Consider the following 22,918-nt stretch of genomic DNA (forward strand, 5'->3'; position numbering starts at 1 on the left):
GCCTGGCAACAATAGTGTGTGAGTTACACTGGATCACTTATATTCTGAAGGATTTTCAGCCCCCTATATCTTTACTTATTCCATTAAGGCATGACAAGTAAGCTACAATCCATATAGCAGCTAATCCAGTCTTCCATGAGCGTATAAAATATTTGGATATTGACTGTCACATAGTGCACAATCACCTAGCAGCTGGCTGCATCAACATTGTTCATATTGGTTTTAAGCACTAGTTGGCAGACTTATTCACCAATCCCCTATCAATTCAATCATTTCAGTTCTTACTGTCCAAGATGGGGTTGGTTGATTTCTCTCCCACTCCATCTTGAGGGGGGATGTAAATATATTTATATAGAAAAGAAGGTAGATACTTTGGAGAAAAAATTGGTTATGCAAATTCAAGAAGCTGTTACTATCAAGTTGGATTAGTTAGGCTGTTATGAGTAGATTGTAATATGATTGGTTAGGATAACCAGCTCAGCAAGAGTCGTTATTTTTCTCTTTATATATATAAATTTTTTTTATTCTCTGTCTCAACATACGATAGAATATAATTTTCATTTCTCAATTCTAGCTTTTTGTTCAATAGCTCAAGTTTGCTTTTTTTTCGAAAAGCAACCGTAAGGTAGTGTTCTGTGCTATTAATTGGAAGTTCTACTTCTTCTAACAATTAATTGAAAGTTCTACTTCTTCTAACAACAATCCCATTTGCATGGTGCAATGAACTTAAGGAGGATATAAAACCGGGGAGAAAGGTGAAGGATCAACACCTCTAAACGGAGAAAAAGTGTTGGGACCAACAACAAGAATGATTCGGATGATGCATGCGCATTAGCCTAAAGTACTGTTGCATTGCCACGTGGTAAGCTTTAACGTTGCACATCATACTTTATCACAACCGGTACATTTTTGTTCATGTTTGACAAGAAGCTTCATCTAGTCCAATTCCTTCCTCGATCATTCATAAAGTGCAAGCACTACTAGCAGAAAGCCTGATTACATAATTAATAAAGTAACAGCATAATCTACTGGTGGCGTCAAGAAAATGGAGCTAAATTCTTCAAGGACTATTTGCGGACGGAATCTCTGCAACAGTGGCATGGTCAGCAGAATTAGATTTCATCGCATCAGTCGCAGAAATCGGTAGCTCGAATGCCCCTTTCTTCTCATCATCATCTGAGGACTGGGTCAAATGATCCTTGCTCTTACCCCACATCAGAGAGTAGAGACCAATAACTATGATAGTTGCTCCAACCACCCTATCAATTTCAGAGAAGTAAGTATAACCAGACTCTGTACCACTATAGCTGCAATGAGATAACAAGAACTCATACCTTCCCAAAGTGATCTCCTCTGCTAAAATGATGGAGCCCATTATAGCTACTATTATCATGCATAGAGGGTTAAATGCAGTCACGAAGACAGGGCCCCTTTCCTTCATCACTTTTCCTTGAATATAGTATGTGATACCAGAGCACATTATTCCCTGCATTAGAATCAGCTCAATTGCTAAAATTTCTGAGCTCAAGAACATAAATACTAGCATAAGTTCAGTCTGTTTCTATGATTTAGATGCTTTAACATCTATAATTATCTCAAACAAAGATCCCATTCTTACGGAGTAAGCGGCCGTTAGGAGTCTCAAGTCAAATCCTATCAACCATGGCTTGGCTTCATGCTCCATTACGAGAGCAACTGCACCACTTTGCACCGCACCCATGAAGCATATCCAGGTGGTCAAGGAAAGCTCTGCTGGATAGGACTTCAGTGTATGTGACTGACCAAATAATCAACCATCATGGTGCATTAGTCACCCAATAATGTATACTTTTCTTCTATGATTAAAACATATATAAGACATTATATTGGAGCTTCAATTCTGGTGATGAAAGAGCATTACTTGTAGTAAAAAGAAAGCAGACCAACAGAAGCAGCTAAATAATAGCATGAACACGCCTTCAAGCCAGTGGCTATCATCTTGGCTGCCAGTGTTATTGTTGTGGTGGTTGCGTCCCTTTGTCCAAATAAATTCTACCACCTGTCCTTTGTATAGAATCATGAGCAATGCACCAACCAGAGTCACCAGAGTCCCGACGATCTTGGCTTGGCTATGCCGTTTCTTGATATCTATCTTCTCCATTCTGATCACTCAAGTAAACATAGTTAATAATTAACATAACTCTGTTTGATAATTACATGAAAAGTTTTCCTTGATATATTTTGATAGAGATGGTTGTAACTTTTTACCTGAGAAGAATGGCATTAACAAAGGTCACAGCAGGAAGTATGTTGTAAAGGGCAGATGCGAAGCTTGCATTCGTGTTCTTGGTCCCCATGTAATAGAAACTTTGGTCAAGCACAGGCCTAGCATGGAAGATGAGGAATAGCGTTAACGAAGAAGAAGTTGAGTTTTGTGAAGTTAAGCTAATTACGTAAAACTTTGGTTGGTGAGTAGATGAGTACTCTAGTAGTGCCAAAGCCATTATCTTGAGAAAGTTGGAGAGTGTCATCTTCGGCCGCGCATTCCCGCTGAAGAGAAGAAATGGACATGTTGGCTCGATAAATGAAGAAAGAGACATGCAACTAGCTAGTAATGTTGCTAAGGGTTAGAGGGCTGTTTTAAAAAATAGAACATAAGTTATAAATAACAACAACAACAATAATAATAATAATAATAGAACGTGAGAGAAGGCATGGTGTAGATGGGACGTGCTTGCATACATAAAACGCCTACAAATTAAGGTCCACTAAAAAGTTAGTGGCCCTTTTGTGTGAGAGAATGATTTGATGGTCTCCATGACCATTGCATCATGGCCATAATATTTTGAAAATAACAAGTTACACAAATAAAAGAATTAGAGGTGCACAAATCAAATGGATCTTTTGACTCGTAATACACATCATGATCCAATCAATCTGGATTAAACCCATCTCCTGGCTTTAGTTTCATGAGTGAACACATCAACTTCATGCTAGGGGTTGAAAATGGATTGACCAATCTGCGACCTAGTCCCTGATAGAGATGCATGGATGTGTTTCTTTTCTTGTTTTTATTTTCTTGAGAGAAGATTTGGTTAAGCTTTGGCTTAGAATATGTCAGCTTTGGTTCCAGTGACCTTGAGAATAAAACCATTTTCAAGTGTAAATTGAGCGAGCAATTTGTTAATTTGACTGACCTAATACTTTATGTAACAATCTTTTGGAAAAAATTATAAGTTATTGTGTGTGTGTGTATGTGTGTGTGGACTTTTGCATAACTAAGGAAAATAACCAATGATTGCTTTAGCTTAGCATGATGTAAATGTAGAGAGGGCTTGATAGGTTCATTTTTATTGTTTAACAAATTTTAAAAAAAGAAAATTCATTTTTGAATTGGATGATGTGGAGACTTGGAGGGCAATTTAAGATTCAGAAACAATTTGGAGAAGCTTGGGTTTAAGATCTAAGATCTCATAAAAAAAAACTAGTTGAATGATGTTATTTAGATTTTTTGATTCTACAGTTCATATAAAATTAGATACATATCCACACAAGTCCTCAAATATTATCATGGTAGTTGAAAAGTGTTCTTTAGATTCCATAGCCATGTATAAGTATCCAAACTTTATATGTACCATGGCCACGTGGGAAGGAGTTCGGAGAGAGAATAGCGTAAAGAGTATCCATCTGCGACTGGCCCTTTTGACAAGAGTCTCTTTATGGAATTATGTTTTTGCTTGTCTCTTGGGTTGGTGCTATGAAAAAGCAAAGGAAATAAAAAAAAAACTGTCACTCTTTTCAGCTTTTTCACGATTCATTCTTTCTTGGGTTTTCAGTGATCCTTGATTGTGGGACCACCCAAAGTTTAGTCTTTTCCTTCTTTGAGTTTATTAAATTGGCATGGATATATGATTCCTCAATTTTGGAGTGCTTGATATTTTATCATGGTGTTGATCCAACTATCCATTGGATTTTTTGCTTTTTCTTCAATGAAGCCAGTGGAACTATCACCTTTATATCATGCAAAGATAAAGAATAGACAAGAATACTCAAAAGGAGAAACAGAATAAATAAAGAATAGACAAGAATATGCTTAAAAGGAGAAACAGAATAGGAGCTTCCAACATCCAACTAGCTAATGAACAGCCAAAATGGAAATTTTGCCCCAACCCAAGCTTCTACATTAAAATACTTAAATCCTTACTCGAGTCTAGTGTGCAGTCTCGGGGAATGTTTTTAACGCTTTAGCTGAGCTCAAGAAAATGCTTGATGGACTGAAATATGTGAAATATCTTGGAGCCTAACATGCACTCATATATCTGTCACAAACCCTAAGCAGGCCTCAACGAGCAGAGATTCACCGCATTATAATGGTCGCATGAAGGGCAGAACAACAACATGTACATATAACCCTAATGCATGGCGCCCCTCTAGATGTGGAGAATTTATATCCTACACCAGGAGCACCACATCAGCAGAGCCCATAGGAACGAAAAGTTTGATTGGTGTGGTGCACCATGCATATAGCTTCACTTGGATGTGACAAGGCCATGAGGCCTTGACTGGTCGAAACATGCCACGTTTTGAGTCATGTAATTATAGCTCGAGTCCAACAAGCACCTTCCATTTTCCTTAGTTTTATCACCACCAAAGTGCTACGTTAAACCTGGTTTAATTGGCAAAGATGAATGGCTTATCTAATCTAATTCATGGCATGCAGGCATGCATGCATGTATGTCATATAAGTCATGCCAAATTAACTAGTGCTAGAGAGAGAGAGAGAGAGACCTCTCGAACCACAACGCGAATGGGGCGAGGACGGCCGTTGCGATGGCATTGCGATACACCACAAGCACATAATGGCTCATGCCTTGCTTGAGCGCTGCCACCAAGAAAACGAACATCCCGGCATACCCAAACTGCAAGAAGACCATACCCAAGTATGGCTTCACCCTACTCCAAACCCCACCAAAGGACATCTTATCCCTCCTCTTACCTCCTTCACACCCTTCTTTCCTAACTCCCCACCTCAGAGAACCTCTCTTATGGGACTCAAAGCTAAATGCATGCAGCCTTATATAGCTAAAAATCAGACCACCACCCTGTAGACCACCATAGGAACAATAGTCTTTAAGGGGTGGGTGTCTCTCCTAGATTCCATTATTTTCCATAGACAACAGCAAAGGAGTCCATTTGGGCATTTTCGAAGGACACTCGGAGGTGAGGTGAACTGAGATGAGGTTTAAAGGTCCACCATCTTTCAAGTGATGTAGTCAAAAGAAATCCAGTCTAAAGAGTGACAACCTTTCCCTCCGTCCTCCTGGCGTTTAAAGAAAATGAAATTATTGGTGAGTGACGGCTTAAAGGGGAGCCTAATGGAAACAAGGTTTAGTGCATGCCAAAGAGGGCAGTCCAACTTGGTGTGCTTATTAATTTTAGGAGCATTGCATGGCAATTGGTTGGACTTATCCAAGGCCATGGAATGTTCACAAATTACAATCGTTTTCGGCTGCACAAGTGTGGGCCGGCGAAGTGATAAACCCCAATAGCTTTTGGGGTTGCAGAAATTTTTTGTGCACCATGGATGGTGTAGAAAATCTAATGTGGAGCATACCATCTTGTCTGATTGGTTCACATGATTATTATTTTTCAATGCATATTTAATGCTTGCAGATCATTTTTTTTTTTTTTTAATTTATATGATGAAAATAACTCTGTCTTTTAGTTACGACACCCTTTCACAAAAAATTATGACATCTCTTCAAGAAAATTATGACATCCCTGTTTTTTGAAAAAATTTATGATATCTCTTTTTAAAAATTATGACACTTCTTTACAAAAATTATAATATTTTAAAATTAAATAAAAAATTAAAAAAAATTTTATACCCCCCACGATACACAAAAAAATTTTCTTTGGGCTTAATGAGTAAACATAGTAAGAGCAAGCCTCAATTAGGAAGATTTTGCCGGGTGCAAGAGAGGGTACCATTTAATGGATAAATTTAATTAGGGTGTCGTGAGAATTGAAAAGATGGAGAACATGCCCACCTTTTCTTTTATAGTACTAGAATTTCTGTGATAAACAACTGTTGGAGAGCCATTTTATTATTATTATAGATTTTAATCAATCATGAGGAAAAAAAATTCCTTTGACGAACTTTACTCAATTTTTTTTTTAAAATAAGAAAGATAAAATTAGGTAAAATAGGGCATGGATCTTTTTTCATTAACAAATAATAAAATAATTTAAATATTATTTCTCTTTATTTATACCAATGAGGTCTATGCTTGCACAATTTCAATTAAATTCCTCTTCTAGTTAAAAGATATTAAAGTTTTATTGAAAAAAAGGTGACAAGTGAAAAAAAAAAAATCACAAAAGGGTTAGGGTCCTATGGAAGATAGATCTTTACTTCTTAATCAACTTAATCTTCAACTGTATAGCCTAATTCTAAATGGAAGAAATTTTTTTTTTTGACTAGCTCTTTTTGAGATCTAAATGATAAAATTTGAACTTGATTACTCAGCCCATCTTCCATCCTAGGCTAGTTCTAAAATATTAGGAGCCCACTTAGGTTTAGCCAAACATAATTCTAGGCATGCAATGCAAGAATACACTGAAATAAGATATGAATAAGTATTTTCAAGAAGACGCTTGACCAAACATTGTGGATCAAGTTTTAAATGTAAACTATATAACCATCCTGCTTTGGAAGATGACTTCAAAACCTATTTGAAACAAAGTCCAAACCAAATAATGCTAGCTTCTCAGCATTTTCATGAACTAAAATAAATTAAAGAATATGACTCAGAATGGAAGGCAAAGCTGGACGAGCAACTCATTGAAACATTCACTTGAAGACTGTTGGAGGAAAATTTAAAATTTGAAAACTCAAAATTTCTCAAATAAGTTTTCCTCCAAGGATTTTTTCTTTTAACCATTTTGATTAAGATCTTTTAGTCCCCCATTGAGAGTGGAAAGGTTTTTTGAGCTCTTTATATGAGAAAGGATTTGACTAAGCCCTTCGAGGCATTTGAGAAGGTTTAAAAGAAAATCTTTAATACACGAATGCGAATCGAACCGGATCAGATCGGATCAAGCCGGGCCAGGTCAAGGCATGGGCGTGGGTGCAGATTTAGGCTTTTAATTTCTGAATGTTGGGAGGTTATTTCTATCCTTAATGGACCAGTCCAACAGAATATATTGGTTATAAAAAGGCCGCTTGGGACCTAATCCGTATGCCATCCAAGAGCCTTCTAATCTTCTTTTGATTTTTCAGTAGTTCTCTCTTCTTTTAGAAAATTTTGATTCCAATCTTTTTCTCTTCATCTTCTTGGATGCTGAAAGAGTCTTTATCAACCTCCTCCACAATCATGATCATGCTCGTAGGGGGAGGATACTGATCATATCTTGGAACGGTGTTTTCGAGTATTTCTTGTATGAAAAATGAAAATATGTCTTAGGTTAGTGTTGCGCACGCTTCCAGATTTTAATTTTGATATTTACGATTTTCTATATATTTTTTATAATTTTTTACATTTGAAATTCTTATTAGTTTTGTTAAATCACATTTAGAATTTTAAGTATAGTTCTAATAGTTTAAGGCATATTTCCAGATGTGATTTAATAAAAGAATTTACTTCATGACTAACATGGTGGAAGTAATACCATAATGAAGACATGATTTCATCCATAATATATCTTGTAAGGCATTATTTGTATCCATATTTGATGTAATTTATTCTAGTATAAGATATTTGATATAGTAATCATTGTTCTAGAAAGTGGTTGGTTTGCGGGTTTGTTGTGTCTGAGCACAAACTGCTGCCCCCGTTGTGTTTGAAAAGAAAGAAATGCCACTGGCATAACAAATTTAGAGTGCAGAGGTGTACCTTATATATCTAATCACGTAGATTTCTCACACCTATGCATGGCATGGATCATGACCCTTGTTAGTATGGGCTTCCAACTTCTATTATTTTCCCCTCGTCTTCTTTTGTAATTTTCTTTTCTTCAAGACTGTTGCTTACCGTGTTGTGTAAAATATAATGTCTTATTCTAGAGACAAATAAATTCCTCTGGTGGCACGGCAACCATTGTAGGTATGATTTAAAATAATAATCATTATAACATTGTAACAGCTTGTATAATGATTTTGAAGGGAATCTATTATTGCTTATTTAGATAATAGCTGTTATTTGACAGTTGCCCATTTTCCTCAATAAAATAATTATTTATGAATCTCAAATTTTTTTACTAATTTTCCATCCTAATATAATTTCTACCACCTGAATTTTCTTAATGAGTGATTTAGACAAGACTTCAACTAGAAAAGAAGAACATGATATAGTAGATAGGCATAGATAGGCATGCCACCTGAAGTCAGCTGCAACTTAGGGTGTATTTAGTTATACTTTTTAATTTTTAATTTTTAATTTTTAAAAAATATTTTTTATTTATTTTTATTATTTAATAAAAATAAAAAAGTAAAAAATATGTTTGACAACTACGTTGTTATAAAGCAAAAAGCAACATTTGAGAATGACAGGTGAAGAGCTCGATGAGGAAGAAAAGTTCGGAAAGGAAGGGAGAAGAGTTCGGGAAGGTGAAGAGCTCCATGAGAGAGAAAGATTCATGCTCTTTACTTTTTGATTTGGCGTTTTAGACGTGGAGAAGCAAAAAAATTAGAAAAATAAATTTTAGAAAGTAAAAATTTTTTGCTTTGCATATAAAGTAATTATTTTGATTATTTTAATTTTAATTTTTTATTTTTCATGATATTACCAAATATTATTTTTTAATTTTTATTTTTTAAAAATTAAAAATTAAAAAAATATATTTTTTTAATGGCTAACCAAATGCACCCTTAATAACCTTCATTTTGCTTGAGGCTATCCCATGATTTATATCATAATATGAAAACTTTGATATTCCAGATCCCACAATATAACAATAAATTAATGATAATTTCTAGTATTAAAACTGAAAAATGGAGAATTCCTTGCATATTCGAACTCTGGGCGGGTGTGGTGACAGATTTGAGTGTGGAAAAGGTTTGAGAATAGAGAAACCCTTGAAAGCCGTACTTGGCCCACATTGCTAGACAATCGGCCTCTATGGTCGAGCAATGTATTGCCCAATGAATTGCCAGTAAGCTCATGGCCCTGTTAGTACTGGAAAGTTTTTCCTCTTTTTTGGCTAATAGATCGAAGATGTATCACAAATCTTTTCTTCAATGCTTTTTTGTTAGATCCTTAAAACATAATAACAAAATAATAAAAAAGATCTGGGATGAGTCATCCAAAAAAATTAAGAGATATAAGAGGAAAGAGAAATGAACAAGCAAATGTTGTAATCTTGAACACCAAAGCGACACCACTTATCTTTTCAGCATTTTTCTATCATTCAAATAGACAACCTTCTATCCCATCAGAAATGGGACAATCTTCCCAATCATCTTAAGTCAAGCTTTAAGGAGCCCATCGTAGCACTACAATCACTATCTTAGAGGCCTTAGGTAGGTTTGAATCGTTTCCTGATCTCATGGTGACCATTGGTTTGGAGGTGGAAGCCAAATCCAACGGGCTCAAGTAACCAAGTTTGGGCAAGTTGTAATTCTGATCAGTATTTACCCACCCTATTAGAGAAAAGGTGGAAAAATCTTTTTCAGTATATTAAAATCTTATTGGCCAATATCTCAAAAATATCCATCTATTTTGGCCAGGATGATAAGGTTGGAACTTTAAAATATCTATTGACAAGGGGCTAATATTGATATAAATTGTTGGGCTGAGCACGGCTCAGATTCGGTCAACCAAAAATTTCATCCGACTAAATCCAATCGAGTTGAAAAAAATTCAATCCATTGTCGACCATTTATCATACATAAACCGTTTGAAATCGAAGTGAACAGTTTATCGCGAGTTCGGATGGGTTATATCGGTTTGGATTTCAATATTAATCTAATATTGATTTTAAAGCCAATGTTGATCTATTTAAATTTTTATTTTTTTTTAATTTAATGTAAAAAAGATCTAAACCTTATAAGTTACAAATTTTAAGTTTATTTTTGAATATGTACAAAATAGAATAAAAAAAAAATTTACTCATCTAAAAGTAACTACATCTGAAATCTTTCACTTTAGAATTATAACCTAAACGACGCCGTTACAAAATGAAAGTGAGTTTGTGAAATACTACCTTTGTTGGGTTCAATTTCATACAGTTTAAAAATATAGAAATTGAATCTGACCATAAATAATCGATTTTTTATAAATTTCAATCCAATTCCATCCAATTTATATCTTTCAATCAATCGAAACCGATATTTATTGGATCGAATTGAATGAATTACTTTGAATTTCGGTTACTTGATCAGCCCTAATAAGTCAGTATCTTGGCTAATATCAATTGAGGCCAACCCTCGATTTGATGCATTTTGTTGAAAGCCAGCACTTCAAAATTATATTTCGAATACAACCACGCTAGCATGGCAAAATGGAAGCCAGGAGGACTATTTTGCAGACATTTTCTAGTGATGTATCATTGGACTCTGAACGCCCTTCCAAGTAGAAGTCGTCCAGGTACAGAGGGATAGTCTAATCACCATCCCCTTAAGTATAATAAATATGTGTGTGTGAGTATCATAAATTAATGCACTTTTCTGCATCGATTATTTCATGTTTTAGTGTGTTAATTATATTACCAAATACAAAAGTATCCAAATGCAAGTATAACTATCCGGTTCAATTTATAGGAATACTCTCGTCATCTATAAGTGGAGAAAACCAGCTTGGTCATGTCTCGAAAACAAAATTACCATCCCATATGCACATACATGCAAGTATTATATGCATGTATATATATATATATACATGTATGCATGTTTGTATGTAAGTATGGAGGTGTGCAATGATCTCAAAAAGAAGAAGGAGAAGAAGAATGGAGTGGGGCAAAAAATAAAAATCTAAGAAGAAATAAAAAATGAAACATAAAAAGTCCAAGAGTGATCAAGTAAAAGGTATAGAAATTTACTCGATTTTCGCCGATGTTGGCAGTTCTGCATTGTCAACAATAATGCATTGGCATAAAGCAATATCACATGTACAAAGTTTAGATGACATAAGGACGCATTTGGATGTTTGGAATCATGGGAATATGTTCCAAAGGAGACACAACTAAAGAAACTGTACCCCCCTCCCTTCTCCCCCAAAGAAAAGAAATCTTCCCTCCTTGATGAAAAAATAATCATTACAACGATGATACCATATCAAATTTATAATAAATCCATAACAATCTTTATATTTTACCGATTATCATATATTTTATCAATTTTTATGAATTATATCTCACACTATCCTATGTATTTCACTCATTCTCGATTGGTGATTGATTTGCTACAACGGTGATATGATATCATCATTGCAGCAAATATTTTCTCTCTCTTTGATCCCCCTCCATCATTTTAGTATAGCGGCCAAGCATGAGGCCATGTGAACGCATCATGCCTTAGTTGGACAAGCAGATTTGCTGGCAAGAAAAATTTTTTGTGCACCGCACGTAAGGCGTGTTAGGCAAGAGAAATTTTTTGTGCACCACATTCGCACATCGCATGCGGTGATTGACTCATGCATGGAGTTAGATAAAAAATAATTTTTTTTTCATACCACTGTTCGATTCCACATGTGAGCCAATCACTACGTGCGGTGCATACATTCTGCACCGCACAAAAAATTTTCTTACTGGCAAATTATAGATGGAGAAGGGAGATCGATAGGGCAGTCCAGCCTCCATCGCCGTTGGTGACCCGCTGGGCAGCTGCCCACCTCCTAATCAGACATTGGTTAGAGTAGTACACACTAATCAGCGCAATTAGAGATACAAACCAATTGGCTCACACCAGATCTAAAGGGAGTATTTGTGATTACCCATGGATTTGGTCATCAATGTCTTCTAATTTTATTTGCATCACCAAATTCTTCTGAAACATGCTGTTCCGTTCATAGAAAACAAATACTCTTATATATAGAATTATGTATTGATTACCTTCCAATCACAATAAGTGCAGCCTTCTGAATTCCTTGTGAAAATATGCTGGCATTTTTTAAGACGTATCATGGTTTAGTCGGCATATACACCATGCACTTCACATACACATGCACAAATGTCATTAATCAGCTAAAAGGTTGTGCTGTATATAGGGTAGAAGACTCAGAGGATGTAAATACGACAATTTTTTCCCCCTCTGATGCGATAAAAACTGAAATCATAGAATCAGATAAGAAAGAGATCCAAAGTCCAAATTAAGCTATGGGCCCAAGTATGTTAGGCGAATTGACAAGTCACATGACAAAGGCGAAGTGATCATTGCACGATATCAAGGCTGGGAATGGTAAAAATCCATGAAGATTGGATTGTCCAGCTCTCGATATTTCCCAATGCGAGCAACTAACAAGTGTGCAACTCTGTATCTGACTCAGATTTTTTGGGTTTGGATCCTGCAAATTGGATTTCATAAATTTTAAGGATGAATCCAGATATTGGAACATTATTTTAATAATCAAATTGGTTTCCGATAAATACATATTCAAACTTGATAACCATACTCCTGATGGAGACACTCGGATCTTTTTACGCCTTATGCTTGAGAAAGAGAGTTGCAAGCATTTAGATTTTAGAAATTGAATATATGAATCAAGTAGAAATGGGGCAACCCTTACTTGAATTTCTGGCTTGTACCCCTCTATGGCAACACTAGGCCTCTGTCCTCCATTTGATGTCCCCAAAATTAGAAATTGGAAGATCAGATGACTGATTGATCTGAAGTAGGATTGAAGAATTTGTTTCTGATTATGGTTTTGGGGGATGATAGATTTGATTTGAGCTGTTGACTAGAGTTTAGACATAACCAAAAGCAAATAGGAAGCAAGGTGACCCCTACTTGAATCTCTGGCTTATACCCTCTACAAGAACACGAGGCCTCTGTCCCATGTTTGATGTTTCCAGAATTCGAGATTGGTAGGGAGATCAGATGACTTAGGGATTTGAATTAAGATGGAAGAATTTGTTAGGGTTATGGGTTTTGGAGGATGAAACATTTGATTTGAGGTGTTGACTGGAGTTTAGATATAAAACAATATTCAAATATCCTCTCGTCTATGCTTGGTAGGATATCGCATGCCTCAAATGTTATCTTCTATTGAAAGAAAGAAAGAAACGAGATTAATGGATCAGTAATCATGCGTAAGATTAATGGATCAAGGGTGAAGAAGCGAGAAAACAAGAAGGAAAAGAGATCCAAAATCACCTTTTTTTTTTTTTTATATATATATATACCATTAAAAGAAAGTCGCATCTTTTTATTCATAATGATGGATTCACGACTCAATTTTTAATTCCCGATTATAATAACAATTATACAAGAAGACGGTAATATCTGGACATCATATTCTCGCACAATCAATCATGGAAACGAGAGATGCAGGTAGAAAAAGATGCCGAGATTGAGCTTTTCTCTGCAATATAGCTGAAGGGAATGGAATGGATGGATATTATTTTGAATTTTAAACAAAAATGGCTGAATGCATTATATTATTGTTGTTGGGGATGTCTGGATAGGACACCGTCACCACAGGGATCTTTTCGATTCCACTCGTATTGCACTCGATCAGCAAGAGAAAGAAAGAAGAAAAAATAAATACAAGATAAGAGAAAAAAATCAAGTATGTGAATCAGCCCAAGATTTACCTCCACGGGATATGCAAAACTGCACTATGAAAAAGAATAAGTATAAGAGAAGATTCTTACACTCTCAACCCTTGCAATCTCTCTCAACTAGAAGATACCCTTACAAAGCACTCACTAAAATTCAGGAGACCCTGCTTGACAGTCTGTCGAAGCTCCTGCTTCTGTTCTCTGTCGGCATCAGGATCTACTATAGATATCTCGACTGCACCTGCTTTCTACTGCCTCTGCTCTAAGATTTCATTAAACACACTACCACCGTGTCCCTCTGTTTGTACATAGGGGCTTTAAAGAGCCAAAGCTAAGTCCAAAATGATTTAGACTTCCTAACAGCACCAAACAAGCAACTGTCACCCTTAGATCTCGCCCGACTGCCTTCTAGACTGTCGGATCGCACCCCGGTCCACAAAAACAACCATGAGCCATAAGAAATGCCTTCGAAATGTGGTCAATCCACCGTGGACCGTGAGAAACAGAGTAGAAAACACCTAGTCGGTCTATAGCAGTCGCGTGGACCGTGCAATACCCCATGGTCCACCATAGACTGCGACAGAAAACGGGCTTGGGCCCTTGTGTGCTCGCCCGCACAGGGCCACATCCGTACGCGTGCCCGCCTGGGCCCGAGCGGCGCTTGCGCGTTCATGCTGTCGGGCCTGCTTGCGCCACCATCGACCTCTGCTGCTCCGTAGGCCGTACCACGTGCTCCAGTATTCTATCGCGCGTAATTTCTCCGTCTAGACTTTATTTTGACTGTTCTTAGACTCGTTGAACTCCGTTCGCCATCCTGGATCTCGCTGTGGGCTTATTATGGATCGAATCTTAAGGTATCAAATCCTAACAATCTCCATCTTGACTCAATATTCAGCCTCCATAATAACTCTGAGAGCTCATCTCTCATCTTTATGCTTTAGGACAAACGCCTACTACTCATGGATGGACAAACATGGGAGTCGAGCCAGGCCGCTCAATCCCATCTCTATCACGTGCTGTGTCCTCTCTGACTTGAGATCTGCTCGAGGTAATCTCCTGAGATATTAAGAATCTCATCTTGCGACGTCGCCTCTCGTTCTTTCGAGTCTCCCATCTCGTGTTCGATCCATCTGCTTTTGGAGCTCTACCTCGTATTGGACTCCCTGCCAAGAGGTAGTATCCTCCATACTACTTCCCTTTCATCATGACCCTACTGCCGCGCATGACCTTCACGATTCCTCCATCAGCTCTTCACATGTAGCTGATCGAATCCAATCTATTGAAGAAAATTAGATTTCTCTTGAAGCTGAATATGTATCAGACCTCACCAACTTCCTCACTGCTCCATCATGTGTCTCCATGCTGACCGTCCTGATGTCCTTGATCATATAGCTCGATCCATCCAGTAAGTAAATAGTGTCCTCATTATTCTCCAGAAACTAAATAGCTTCTCTCTGCAATAAACATGATGAGAACAAGCAGAGTCTAAGATCCACTGCTGGAAAGGAGTAGATATCTTATCTGAGTCCATAAGCGCATCAACGATTTCAGTGTCGCTACTAGCCGCTGCCATAGTAGCCATCATTTGATCCTTAAGTTAAAAGCAATCTCTGAAATGATGTCCAACTCATCACATCGCCAACATCTGATCTTGCTATAGTCTCTCGTCCTAGAATTGAACCGCCCACGTCGTGATCCCCTGTCGCTTCATTTTTCATTGCCACATATTTCATTCACCACCATAGCTAAGTCACCGTCTGAACTCGAAGCTCTACTCTCTCGCTTGAGAACCTTATTCTGGAGAAGTGCAGAAGTCGCCTCTTCCATCTTGATAGTGCTCTTTCCTACGAGAAAAACAGTCACCAAGGACTCGAAAGAGGGAGGAAAAGATGATAGCAAGACCAACGTCCAGATCTTCTCCTCAACTTTCTCACCAACACTGAGGAGGTCGGTGAGGATCTTCTGAAAGTAGCTTAGATGCTCCTGCATGCTCTATCCTTCAGTCATCCACATTTGGTAGAACTACCTCCAAAAAAAGAGAGTGTTGGTGAGGAATTTCACCATGTATAATTTTTCGAACTTCGACTATATCGTCATCAAAAAAATCTTGTCAAGCATGTGGATCACCACATCATCCGCTAGGTACAAGCGGATCGTACTCACCGTTTGCATCTGAAGTCGCTTCCAAACCATCACCTCTATGGTAGTCGGCTTCTCCTCGCATAAGAGAGTCTCGATCAACTCCTGTTGGATGAGCACATCCTTCACCCTCGACTGCCAGAGGAAAAAATTACTCTTTCCATCAAATCGACTGATCTCCATCTTGATCAAACTTGTTTTTTTTATCTTCTTCAATCTCAGTCAACACCATCACGATCTGGACAATCTCGTGCGCTGATACCGCCTAAGCTCTAATACCAGATATTAAGGATGTCTGGTTAGGACACCACCATCACAAGATCTTCTCGATACCACTCATGTTGCACTCGATCAGTAAGAGAAAGAAAGAAGAAAAATAAATATAAGGCAAGAAAAAAAAATCAAGTATATGGATCAGCCCAAAGCTTATCTCCAACGGACATGCAAAGCTTCACTATAAAATAGAACAAGTACAAGAGGAGATCCTCACACTCTCAATCCTTACAATCTCTCTCAATTAGAAGCTATTCTTATAAAGCTCTCACTAGAACCCAGGAGATCCTACCTGACAGTCTGTTCGAAGTTCCTGCTTCTACTCTCTGTCGGCATCAGGATCTACTACAGATATCTCGGCTGCACCTGCTCTCTATTGCCTCTACTTCCGGATTTTCGCCGAACATGCTACCACCGTGCCCCTCTGGTTGTACACAGGGCCTTTAAAGAGCCGGATCTATGTAATCTATATAATAAATAAGTCAGATTAGGTTAGACAAGTTAAACATAATGGTTAACCATATTTTAAATGGGTTGAGTTGCGAGCTTGTTGGTCCAACGTAATTATCAGATGGTCGAAATAAGTCAGACATGGTAGGACTCGATATCTGAACCAGCTTACTCAATAAGTGGATAAAGTCAGATCAACTTGCTTACAACGTGGACAGAACCAATCTACTTATTTCAGGTCTGTCAAGCTAGCATATAAGATCATAAATTGCCAACGTGCTTAAGTGCCATGGTATTTCTTCTAAATTTTTATTTTCTCATAGGAAATATGGATTTTATTTTGATACGTGGAATAGATTGTGCATGTTTCTCTAGATCATGTCTTGGGTGAATTGAACTGAAGTGTGCATATCTTGGATGTTGTGCTGTCTTGCCACCTTCTCTTAAGAATTTTATTTAGGTGAATTATTTGGTAATTCGATGTGCTATTTTAATTCCAGAGGGAGGGTAGGGTTATATGACAAATAGTGATTGATTTTAGCATATGAAGATACTTTTGTGAAAATCTAATAAGTTGTATGGTTAGAAGACTATGATTCCTAGTTGCTTCATTTTAGTTACTAGGCTTGGTAGTTTATTTGCTTTGGTTATTGATATTTGATGTAGCTTTCGGGGCTTGTTTGAATATATCTTGCTATTCATAGGAACAAGTGAAGAACTCAATAAATCATTCAATCTAGAATGAGCAGAGTTTGATATCATCATCAGGTCTTTAACTAGCAAAATGGGTATCTCACACCTAATTTTTTTTTTTTTTTTTTCCGTTAGAACTCACACCTAAACTTTATTGGACTTATGTTCAAACTTCTAAGCACAATTAGCTTAGAGCAAGTAAAGAAATCAAAGAAAACATAAATAACCTTTTTTTTTTTTTTTTTTTTTTTGGAGGGTGGAAGTTACCATTCTGGTGCTGCCTATTACTATAAAAGAAAGGGTTAATGCTATTTGTACTTCACATAAAGTAGACCCATATGCTGAGATATACGATACTTTCAATGCATTCTCATGTAATCCACCTTTGAGTAAAAGCGAAAAAGACTACTATCTACTTAATCCAAAGAAAATATGAACAACTAATCAGTAACAATTCGACAATGATCATGATCATCCATACTATTTATCTCATGTGTTAGTACAATCTATTTTGATCAAATGCTGTGCGCATATCTCGCTCCTAAAATCATCATGCTGACTTCAATTTTTCTGTAGCCCTGCTTTCTTATGTTGGGACAATCTCGATTTGAAATCTTGTTACCTGAACCATAAGGAACAAATTTCAGACACATCAACATCTATGTGCCCTGAATCACCAAAACAAATGTTCATCCCTTTATCTTTTTGTGCTGGATTAACTTAGATTGACCATATTCAATCGATCAATCTAGCTTTCGCTAAAAAAGTAAAAGTAATCATAAAGTAGTGTCCCGTGCCATTCGCTGAAAGTTCTACTTTTTCCAACAACAATCCCATTTTCATCGTGCAATGAACTTTAAGGAGGATATAATACCAGGGAGAAAGGTGAAGGATCGACACCTCTAAAAGGAGAAAAAGTGTTGGGACCAACAAAAGGATTGAGATGATGCATGCAAATTAGCCTAAAGTACTATCGCATTGCCACGTGCTAAGCTTTAGCTTTGCACATCATACTTCATCACAACTGTTACATTTCTGTACATTTTTGACAAGAAGTTGCATCTAGTCCAATTCCTTCCCCGATCATTCATAAAGTGCAAGCACTAATAGCTGAAAGCCCGATTACATAATTAAAAAAGTGACAGCATAATCTACTAGTTGCGTATAGAAAATGGAGCTAAATTCTTCAAGGACTCTTTGCGGATGGAATCTCTGCAACAGTGCCATGGCCAGCAGAATTAGATTTCATGGCATCGGTCGCAGAAATCAGTAGCTCGAACACCCCTTTCTTCTCATCATCATCTGAGGATTGGGTCAAGTGATCCTTGCTCGTACCCCATATCAGAGAGTAGAGACCAATAACTATGATAGTTGCTCCAACCACCCCATCAATTTCAGAGAAGTTAGTATAACCAGACTCTATGCCACTAGCGCTGCAATGAGATAACAAGAACTCATACCTTCCTAAAGTAATCTCCTCTGCTAAAATGATGGAGCCCATTATAGCTACTATTATCATGCATAGAGGGTTAAATGCAGTCATGAAGACAGGGCCCCTTCCTTCATCACTGTTCCTTGAATATAGTATGCGATCCCAGAGCACATTATTCCCTGCATTAGAATCAGCTCAATTGCTAAAATTTCTGAGCTCAAGAACATAAATACTAGCATAAGTTCAGTCTGTTTCTAAGATTTAGATGCTTTAACATCTATCATTATCCCAAACAAAAATCCCATTCTAAGAAGCATCTTACGGAGTAAGCAGCCATAAGGAGTCTCAGGTCAAATCCTATCAACCATGGCTTGGCATCATGCTCCGTTACAAGAGCAACTGCACCACTTTCCCATCCATTACCTCTAAGTTTTGTAGAACACAATCTGTGTTACATTTCTTTATAAAAATTGAGGAAAAAAACTTGGTATTTGCAATCTTTGATAAGCATGAAAATATATAATAAGATTCATTATTGCTAAAACAAATAACAGCAATGCAGAATTATAGGCATAGACTAGCATCACATCTAACTATCATCACGTTTCTGGTGAAGGTATGATCAGTAATGTGATTTTGGTGCAATGATGTGCAGAACAGTACACCTAGCAGTCATATTGTGATAAATAGCACTGATATATGCCCAAAAATGTTTCATGTACATGTCCCTGCACATGGTAAATTAAATTAGGAAGCATACAAGCATCATAAGTGTATGAAGTAGAATTAAAATGATTTTATCCAGCTCATGGTGATCAAAGAGGTGAATCTGAACAAACATGAGCGGTTGACTCACAGGTCTCTCTCAAAAGATTTTTAAAAAGTAAGAAATTTTGTGCATAAAATAATGAAATTCTGCAGGCCTACTATGGTATGTTGAAGTCCTATAGTCTATGTTGAAGGCCAACTATGGTACGCTTTCCACCAAAATGATCTTTTAGCAACTTTAGTGCTTGTGTTTAGTTGCCTCGACATGTTGTAGTTGAGAAGATATGGAATTTAGGGGTTCACCAATTAATAAATAATAAAAAGATATGGCTGAGACAGGCCTGGAAGCAGCTTTCATTGCTGTTTCCCACCCTTCCCTAACTCAAAATCTCCAACAATTATGATACATCTTTGACATATACTTTATGTTAGATCTAATAAGGGCAATAAAGTGATTATTATTTATTAACACCACTCCCACACATTTCAAAGGAAACAGAAATAAAAGCTCACCATGAGAGTATTCCATATCATGACCCATCATGCATATTTACACACACAACTGGAGGTTTTAGATGAGAATATTGCTTGCATCCCCTTTCCTTTCTCCCCCAGAGAATAAATTTTACCAAGATTTCTTACCTTCTCCTTCCCTCCTTGATCCCCCTCCATCATTTTAGTATGGCGGCTGAGCATGAGGCCAAGCGAATGCATCATGGCCCAACTGGGCAAGCAGATGTGCCGGCAAATTATAGATGGGGAATGCAGACAGTTCGGGCAGTCCGGCCCCCATCGCCGTCGGTGACCCGCCGGGCAGCTGCCCACCTCCTAATCAGGCATTGCTTAGAGTAGTATGCACTAATCAGTGCATTTAGAGATACAGACCGATTGGCTCACACCAGATCTAAAGGGAGTATTTGTGAGCACCCACAGATTTGGTCATCAATGTCTTCTAATTTTATTTGCATCACCAAAACATATTACACTCTTATAGAATTATATATTGATGACCTTCCAATCACAATAATTGCAGCCTTCTGAATTCCTTGTGAAAATATGTAGGCATTTTTTAAGACATATCATGGTTTAGTTGGCACGTACACCATACATTTCACATACACATGCACAAATGTCATTAATCAGCTAAAAGGTTGTGCTGTATATAGGGTAGAAGACTCAGAGGATGTAAATACAACAATATTTTTCCCCTCTGATGTGATAAAAACTGAAATCATAGAATCAGATAAGAAAGAGATCCAAAGTCAAAATTAAGCTATAGGTCCAAGTAAGTTTGGCAAATTGACAAGTCCATGACTAAGGTGAACTGATCATTGCACGATATCAAGGCTGGGAAAGGTAAAAATCCATGAAGATTGGATTGTCCGGCTCTTGACATTTGCCATTGTGGGCAACCAACAAGTATGCAACTCTGTATCTGACTCAGATTTTTTGGGTGTGGATCCTGCAAATTGGATGTCATAAATTTTAAGGATGACTCCAGATATTGGAATATTATTTTAATAATCAAATCGGTTTCCAATAAATACATATTCAAACTTCATTACCTAATAACCATACTCCTGATGGAGACACTCGGATCTTTTTACACCTTGTGCTTGAGAGAGAAAGTTGCAAGCATTTAGATTTTAGAAATTGAATATATGAATCAACTAGAAATGAGGCAACCCTTACTTGAATTTCTGGCTTATACCCCTCTATAGCAGCACTAGGCCTCTGTCCTCCATTTGATGTCCCCAAAATTAGAAATTGGAAGATCAGATGACTGATTGATCTGAAGTAAGATTGAAGAATTTGTTTCTGATAATGGTTTTGGGGGATGATAGATTTGATTTGAGTTGTGGACTAGAGTTTAGACATAACCAAAGGCGAATAGGAAGCAAGGTGACCCCGACTAGAATCTCTGGCTTATACCCTCTACAAGAACACTAGGCCTCTGTCCCATATTTGATGTTTCCAGAATTAGAGATTAGTAGGAAGGACAGATGACTTAGGGATTTGAATTAAGATGGAAGAATTTGTTAGGGTTATGGGTTTTGGAGGATGAAACATTTGATTTGAGGTGTTGACTGGAGTTTAGATATAAAACAATAATTCAAATTTCATCTCTTGTCTATGCTTGGTAGGATATCGCATGCCTCAAATGTTATTTTCTATTGAAAGAAAGAAAGAAAAGAGATTAATGGATCAGTAATCATACGTAAATTTAATGGATCAAGGTTGAAGAAGCGAGAAAACAAGAAGGAAAAGAGATCCAAAATCACCTTTTTTTTTATATATACCATTCAAAGAAAGTCGCATCTTTTTATTCATAATGAAGGATTCACGACTCAATTTTTAATTTCCGATTATAATAACAATTATACAAAAAGAGGTTAATATCTGGACAACATATTCTCGTACAATCAATCATGGAAACAAGAGATGTAGGTGGAAAAAGATGCCGAGATTGAGCTTTTCTCCGCAATATAGCTGAAGGGAATGGAAGGATGGATATACCTCGACGGAGATGGTGGCGGTGCCGTGGGAGTCGTCCTCGCAGACAACGATGTAGTCGGCCAGGACGACGACGTTGGCCTGCATCTCGTCGGTCACGCATTTGGTGGCCGGCGGCGGAGGGCTCAGCTACACCCCCGCGGCGCGCGGCGGCGGCGGCGGCGCAGCGGAGCATGGGAGCAGCTCGAAGTCGGCTCGACGGAACACGCTACCGTACTCGGTACTCCACGGTTCCCACCCCTCTCCTCATTGTCGACTCACAATGTATTTTTTTTTTTTTTTAAAAAAAATCTATGAATATAAACCTGACAATTTATTAAAAGCAAAAAAAAATTCATGTCTTAAGCCATCCTGTTTATTAAATAATTAGCCTGACATGACCCGCATCATCTATATAATAAATAAATCAGATTAGGTTAGACAAGTTAAACATTATGGTTAACCAGATTTTAAAAGGGTTGAGTTGTAAGCATGTTGGTCCAACGTACTCATGAGATGTGTCGAAATAAGTCAGACATGGTGGCGCTCGATATCTGAAGCAGCTGGCTCGATATGTGGATAAAGCCAGATCAACTTGCTTAAAACTTGGACCGAACTAATCTACTTATTTCAAGTCTGTCAGGTTAGCATCTTAGATCATAAATTGCCAATTTACCCAAGCGTCGGCTTAAGTGTCAAGATGTTTCTTTTAAATTTTTATTTTTTTTATAGGAAATATGGATTTTATTTTGATACGTGGAATAGATTGTGCGTGTTTCTCTAGATCATGTCTTGGTAAATTGAACTGAAGCGTGCATGTCTTGGATGTTCACAATGTGTCGTCTTGCCATCTTTTCTTAAAAATTTTATTTAGGTGAATTATTTGGTAATTTGATGTGTTATTTTAATTCCAGAGAGAGGGTAGGGTTATATGACAAATAGTGATTGATTTTAGCACAGGAAGATATTTTTGTG

General features: G+C 37.3%; 2 protein-coding genes across 2 annotated transcripts; both read right to left on the reverse strand.

Moving 5' to 3' along the window:
- Nucleotides 1-873: 873 nt before the first annotated feature.
- LOC105036782 (WAT1-related protein At1g21890-like) lies at nt 874-4,958 on the reverse strand. Its single transcript, XM_073260891.1, has 7 exons — nt 4,768-4,958; nt 2,464-2,529; nt 2,248-2,364; nt 1,901-2,141; nt 1,619-1,777; nt 1,335-1,486; nt 874-1,259 (listed from the first exon to the last, which is right to left on the reverse strand). The coding sequence occupies exons 1-7, from the start codon at nt 4,956-4,958 to the stop codon at nt 1,061-1,063; spliced, it is 1,125 nt and encodes a 374-aa protein (XP_073116992.1). The 3' UTR covers nt 874-1,060.
- Nucleotides 4,959-18,207: 13,249 nt separating this feature from the next.
- On the reverse strand, nt 18,208-22,239 carry LOC105048704 (uncharacterized). Its single transcript, XM_010928116.3, has 2 exons — nt 21,968-22,239; nt 18,208-18,861 (listed from the first exon to the last, which is right to left on the reverse strand). The coding sequence occupies exons 1-2, from the start codon at nt 22,137-22,139 to the stop codon at nt 18,437-18,439; spliced, it is 597 nt and encodes a 198-aa protein (XP_010926418.2). The 5' UTR covers nt 22,140-22,239; the 3' UTR covers nt 18,208-18,436.
- Between the last annotated feature and the right edge of the window lie 679 nt (nt 22,240-22,918).

The sequence above is a fragment of the Elaeis guineensis genome, chromosome 7 (assembly GCF_000442705.2).
Source record: "Elaeis guineensis isolate ETL-2024a chromosome 7, EG11, whole genome shotgun sequence".
In the NCBI taxonomy this organism is placed as follows: Eukaryota; Viridiplantae; Streptophyta; class Magnoliopsida; order Arecales; family Arecaceae; genus Elaeis; species Elaeis guineensis.

What these genes read in the sequence shown, in the direction of transcription:
- LOC105036782 (XM_073260891.1), bottom strand. Translation starts at nt 4,958, where the DNA reads ATGTCCTTTGGTGGGGTTTGGAGTAGGGTGAAGCCATACTTGGGTATG. An exon ending in TTCGCGTTGTGGTTCGAGAG is followed by an intron (nt 2,530 to 4,767) that starts GTCTCTCTCTCT and finishes TCTTCTCTTCAG; the next exon opens with CGGGAATGCGCGGCCGAAGA. An exon ending in GTTAATGCCATTCTTCTCAG is followed by an intron (nt 2,142 to 2,247) that starts GTAAAAAGTTAC and finishes TTGAGTGATCAG; the next exon opens with AATGGAGAAGATAGATATCA.
- LOC105048704 (XM_010928116.3), bottom strand. Translation starts at nt 22,139, where the DNA reads ATGCTCCGCTGCGCCGCCGCCGCCGCCGCGCGCCGCGGGGGTGTAGCT. An exon ending in CCGCCACCATCTCCGTCGAG is followed by an intron (nt 18,862 to 21,967) that starts GTATATCCATCC and finishes ATTCTAATGCAG; the next exon opens with GGAATAATGTGCTCTGGGAT.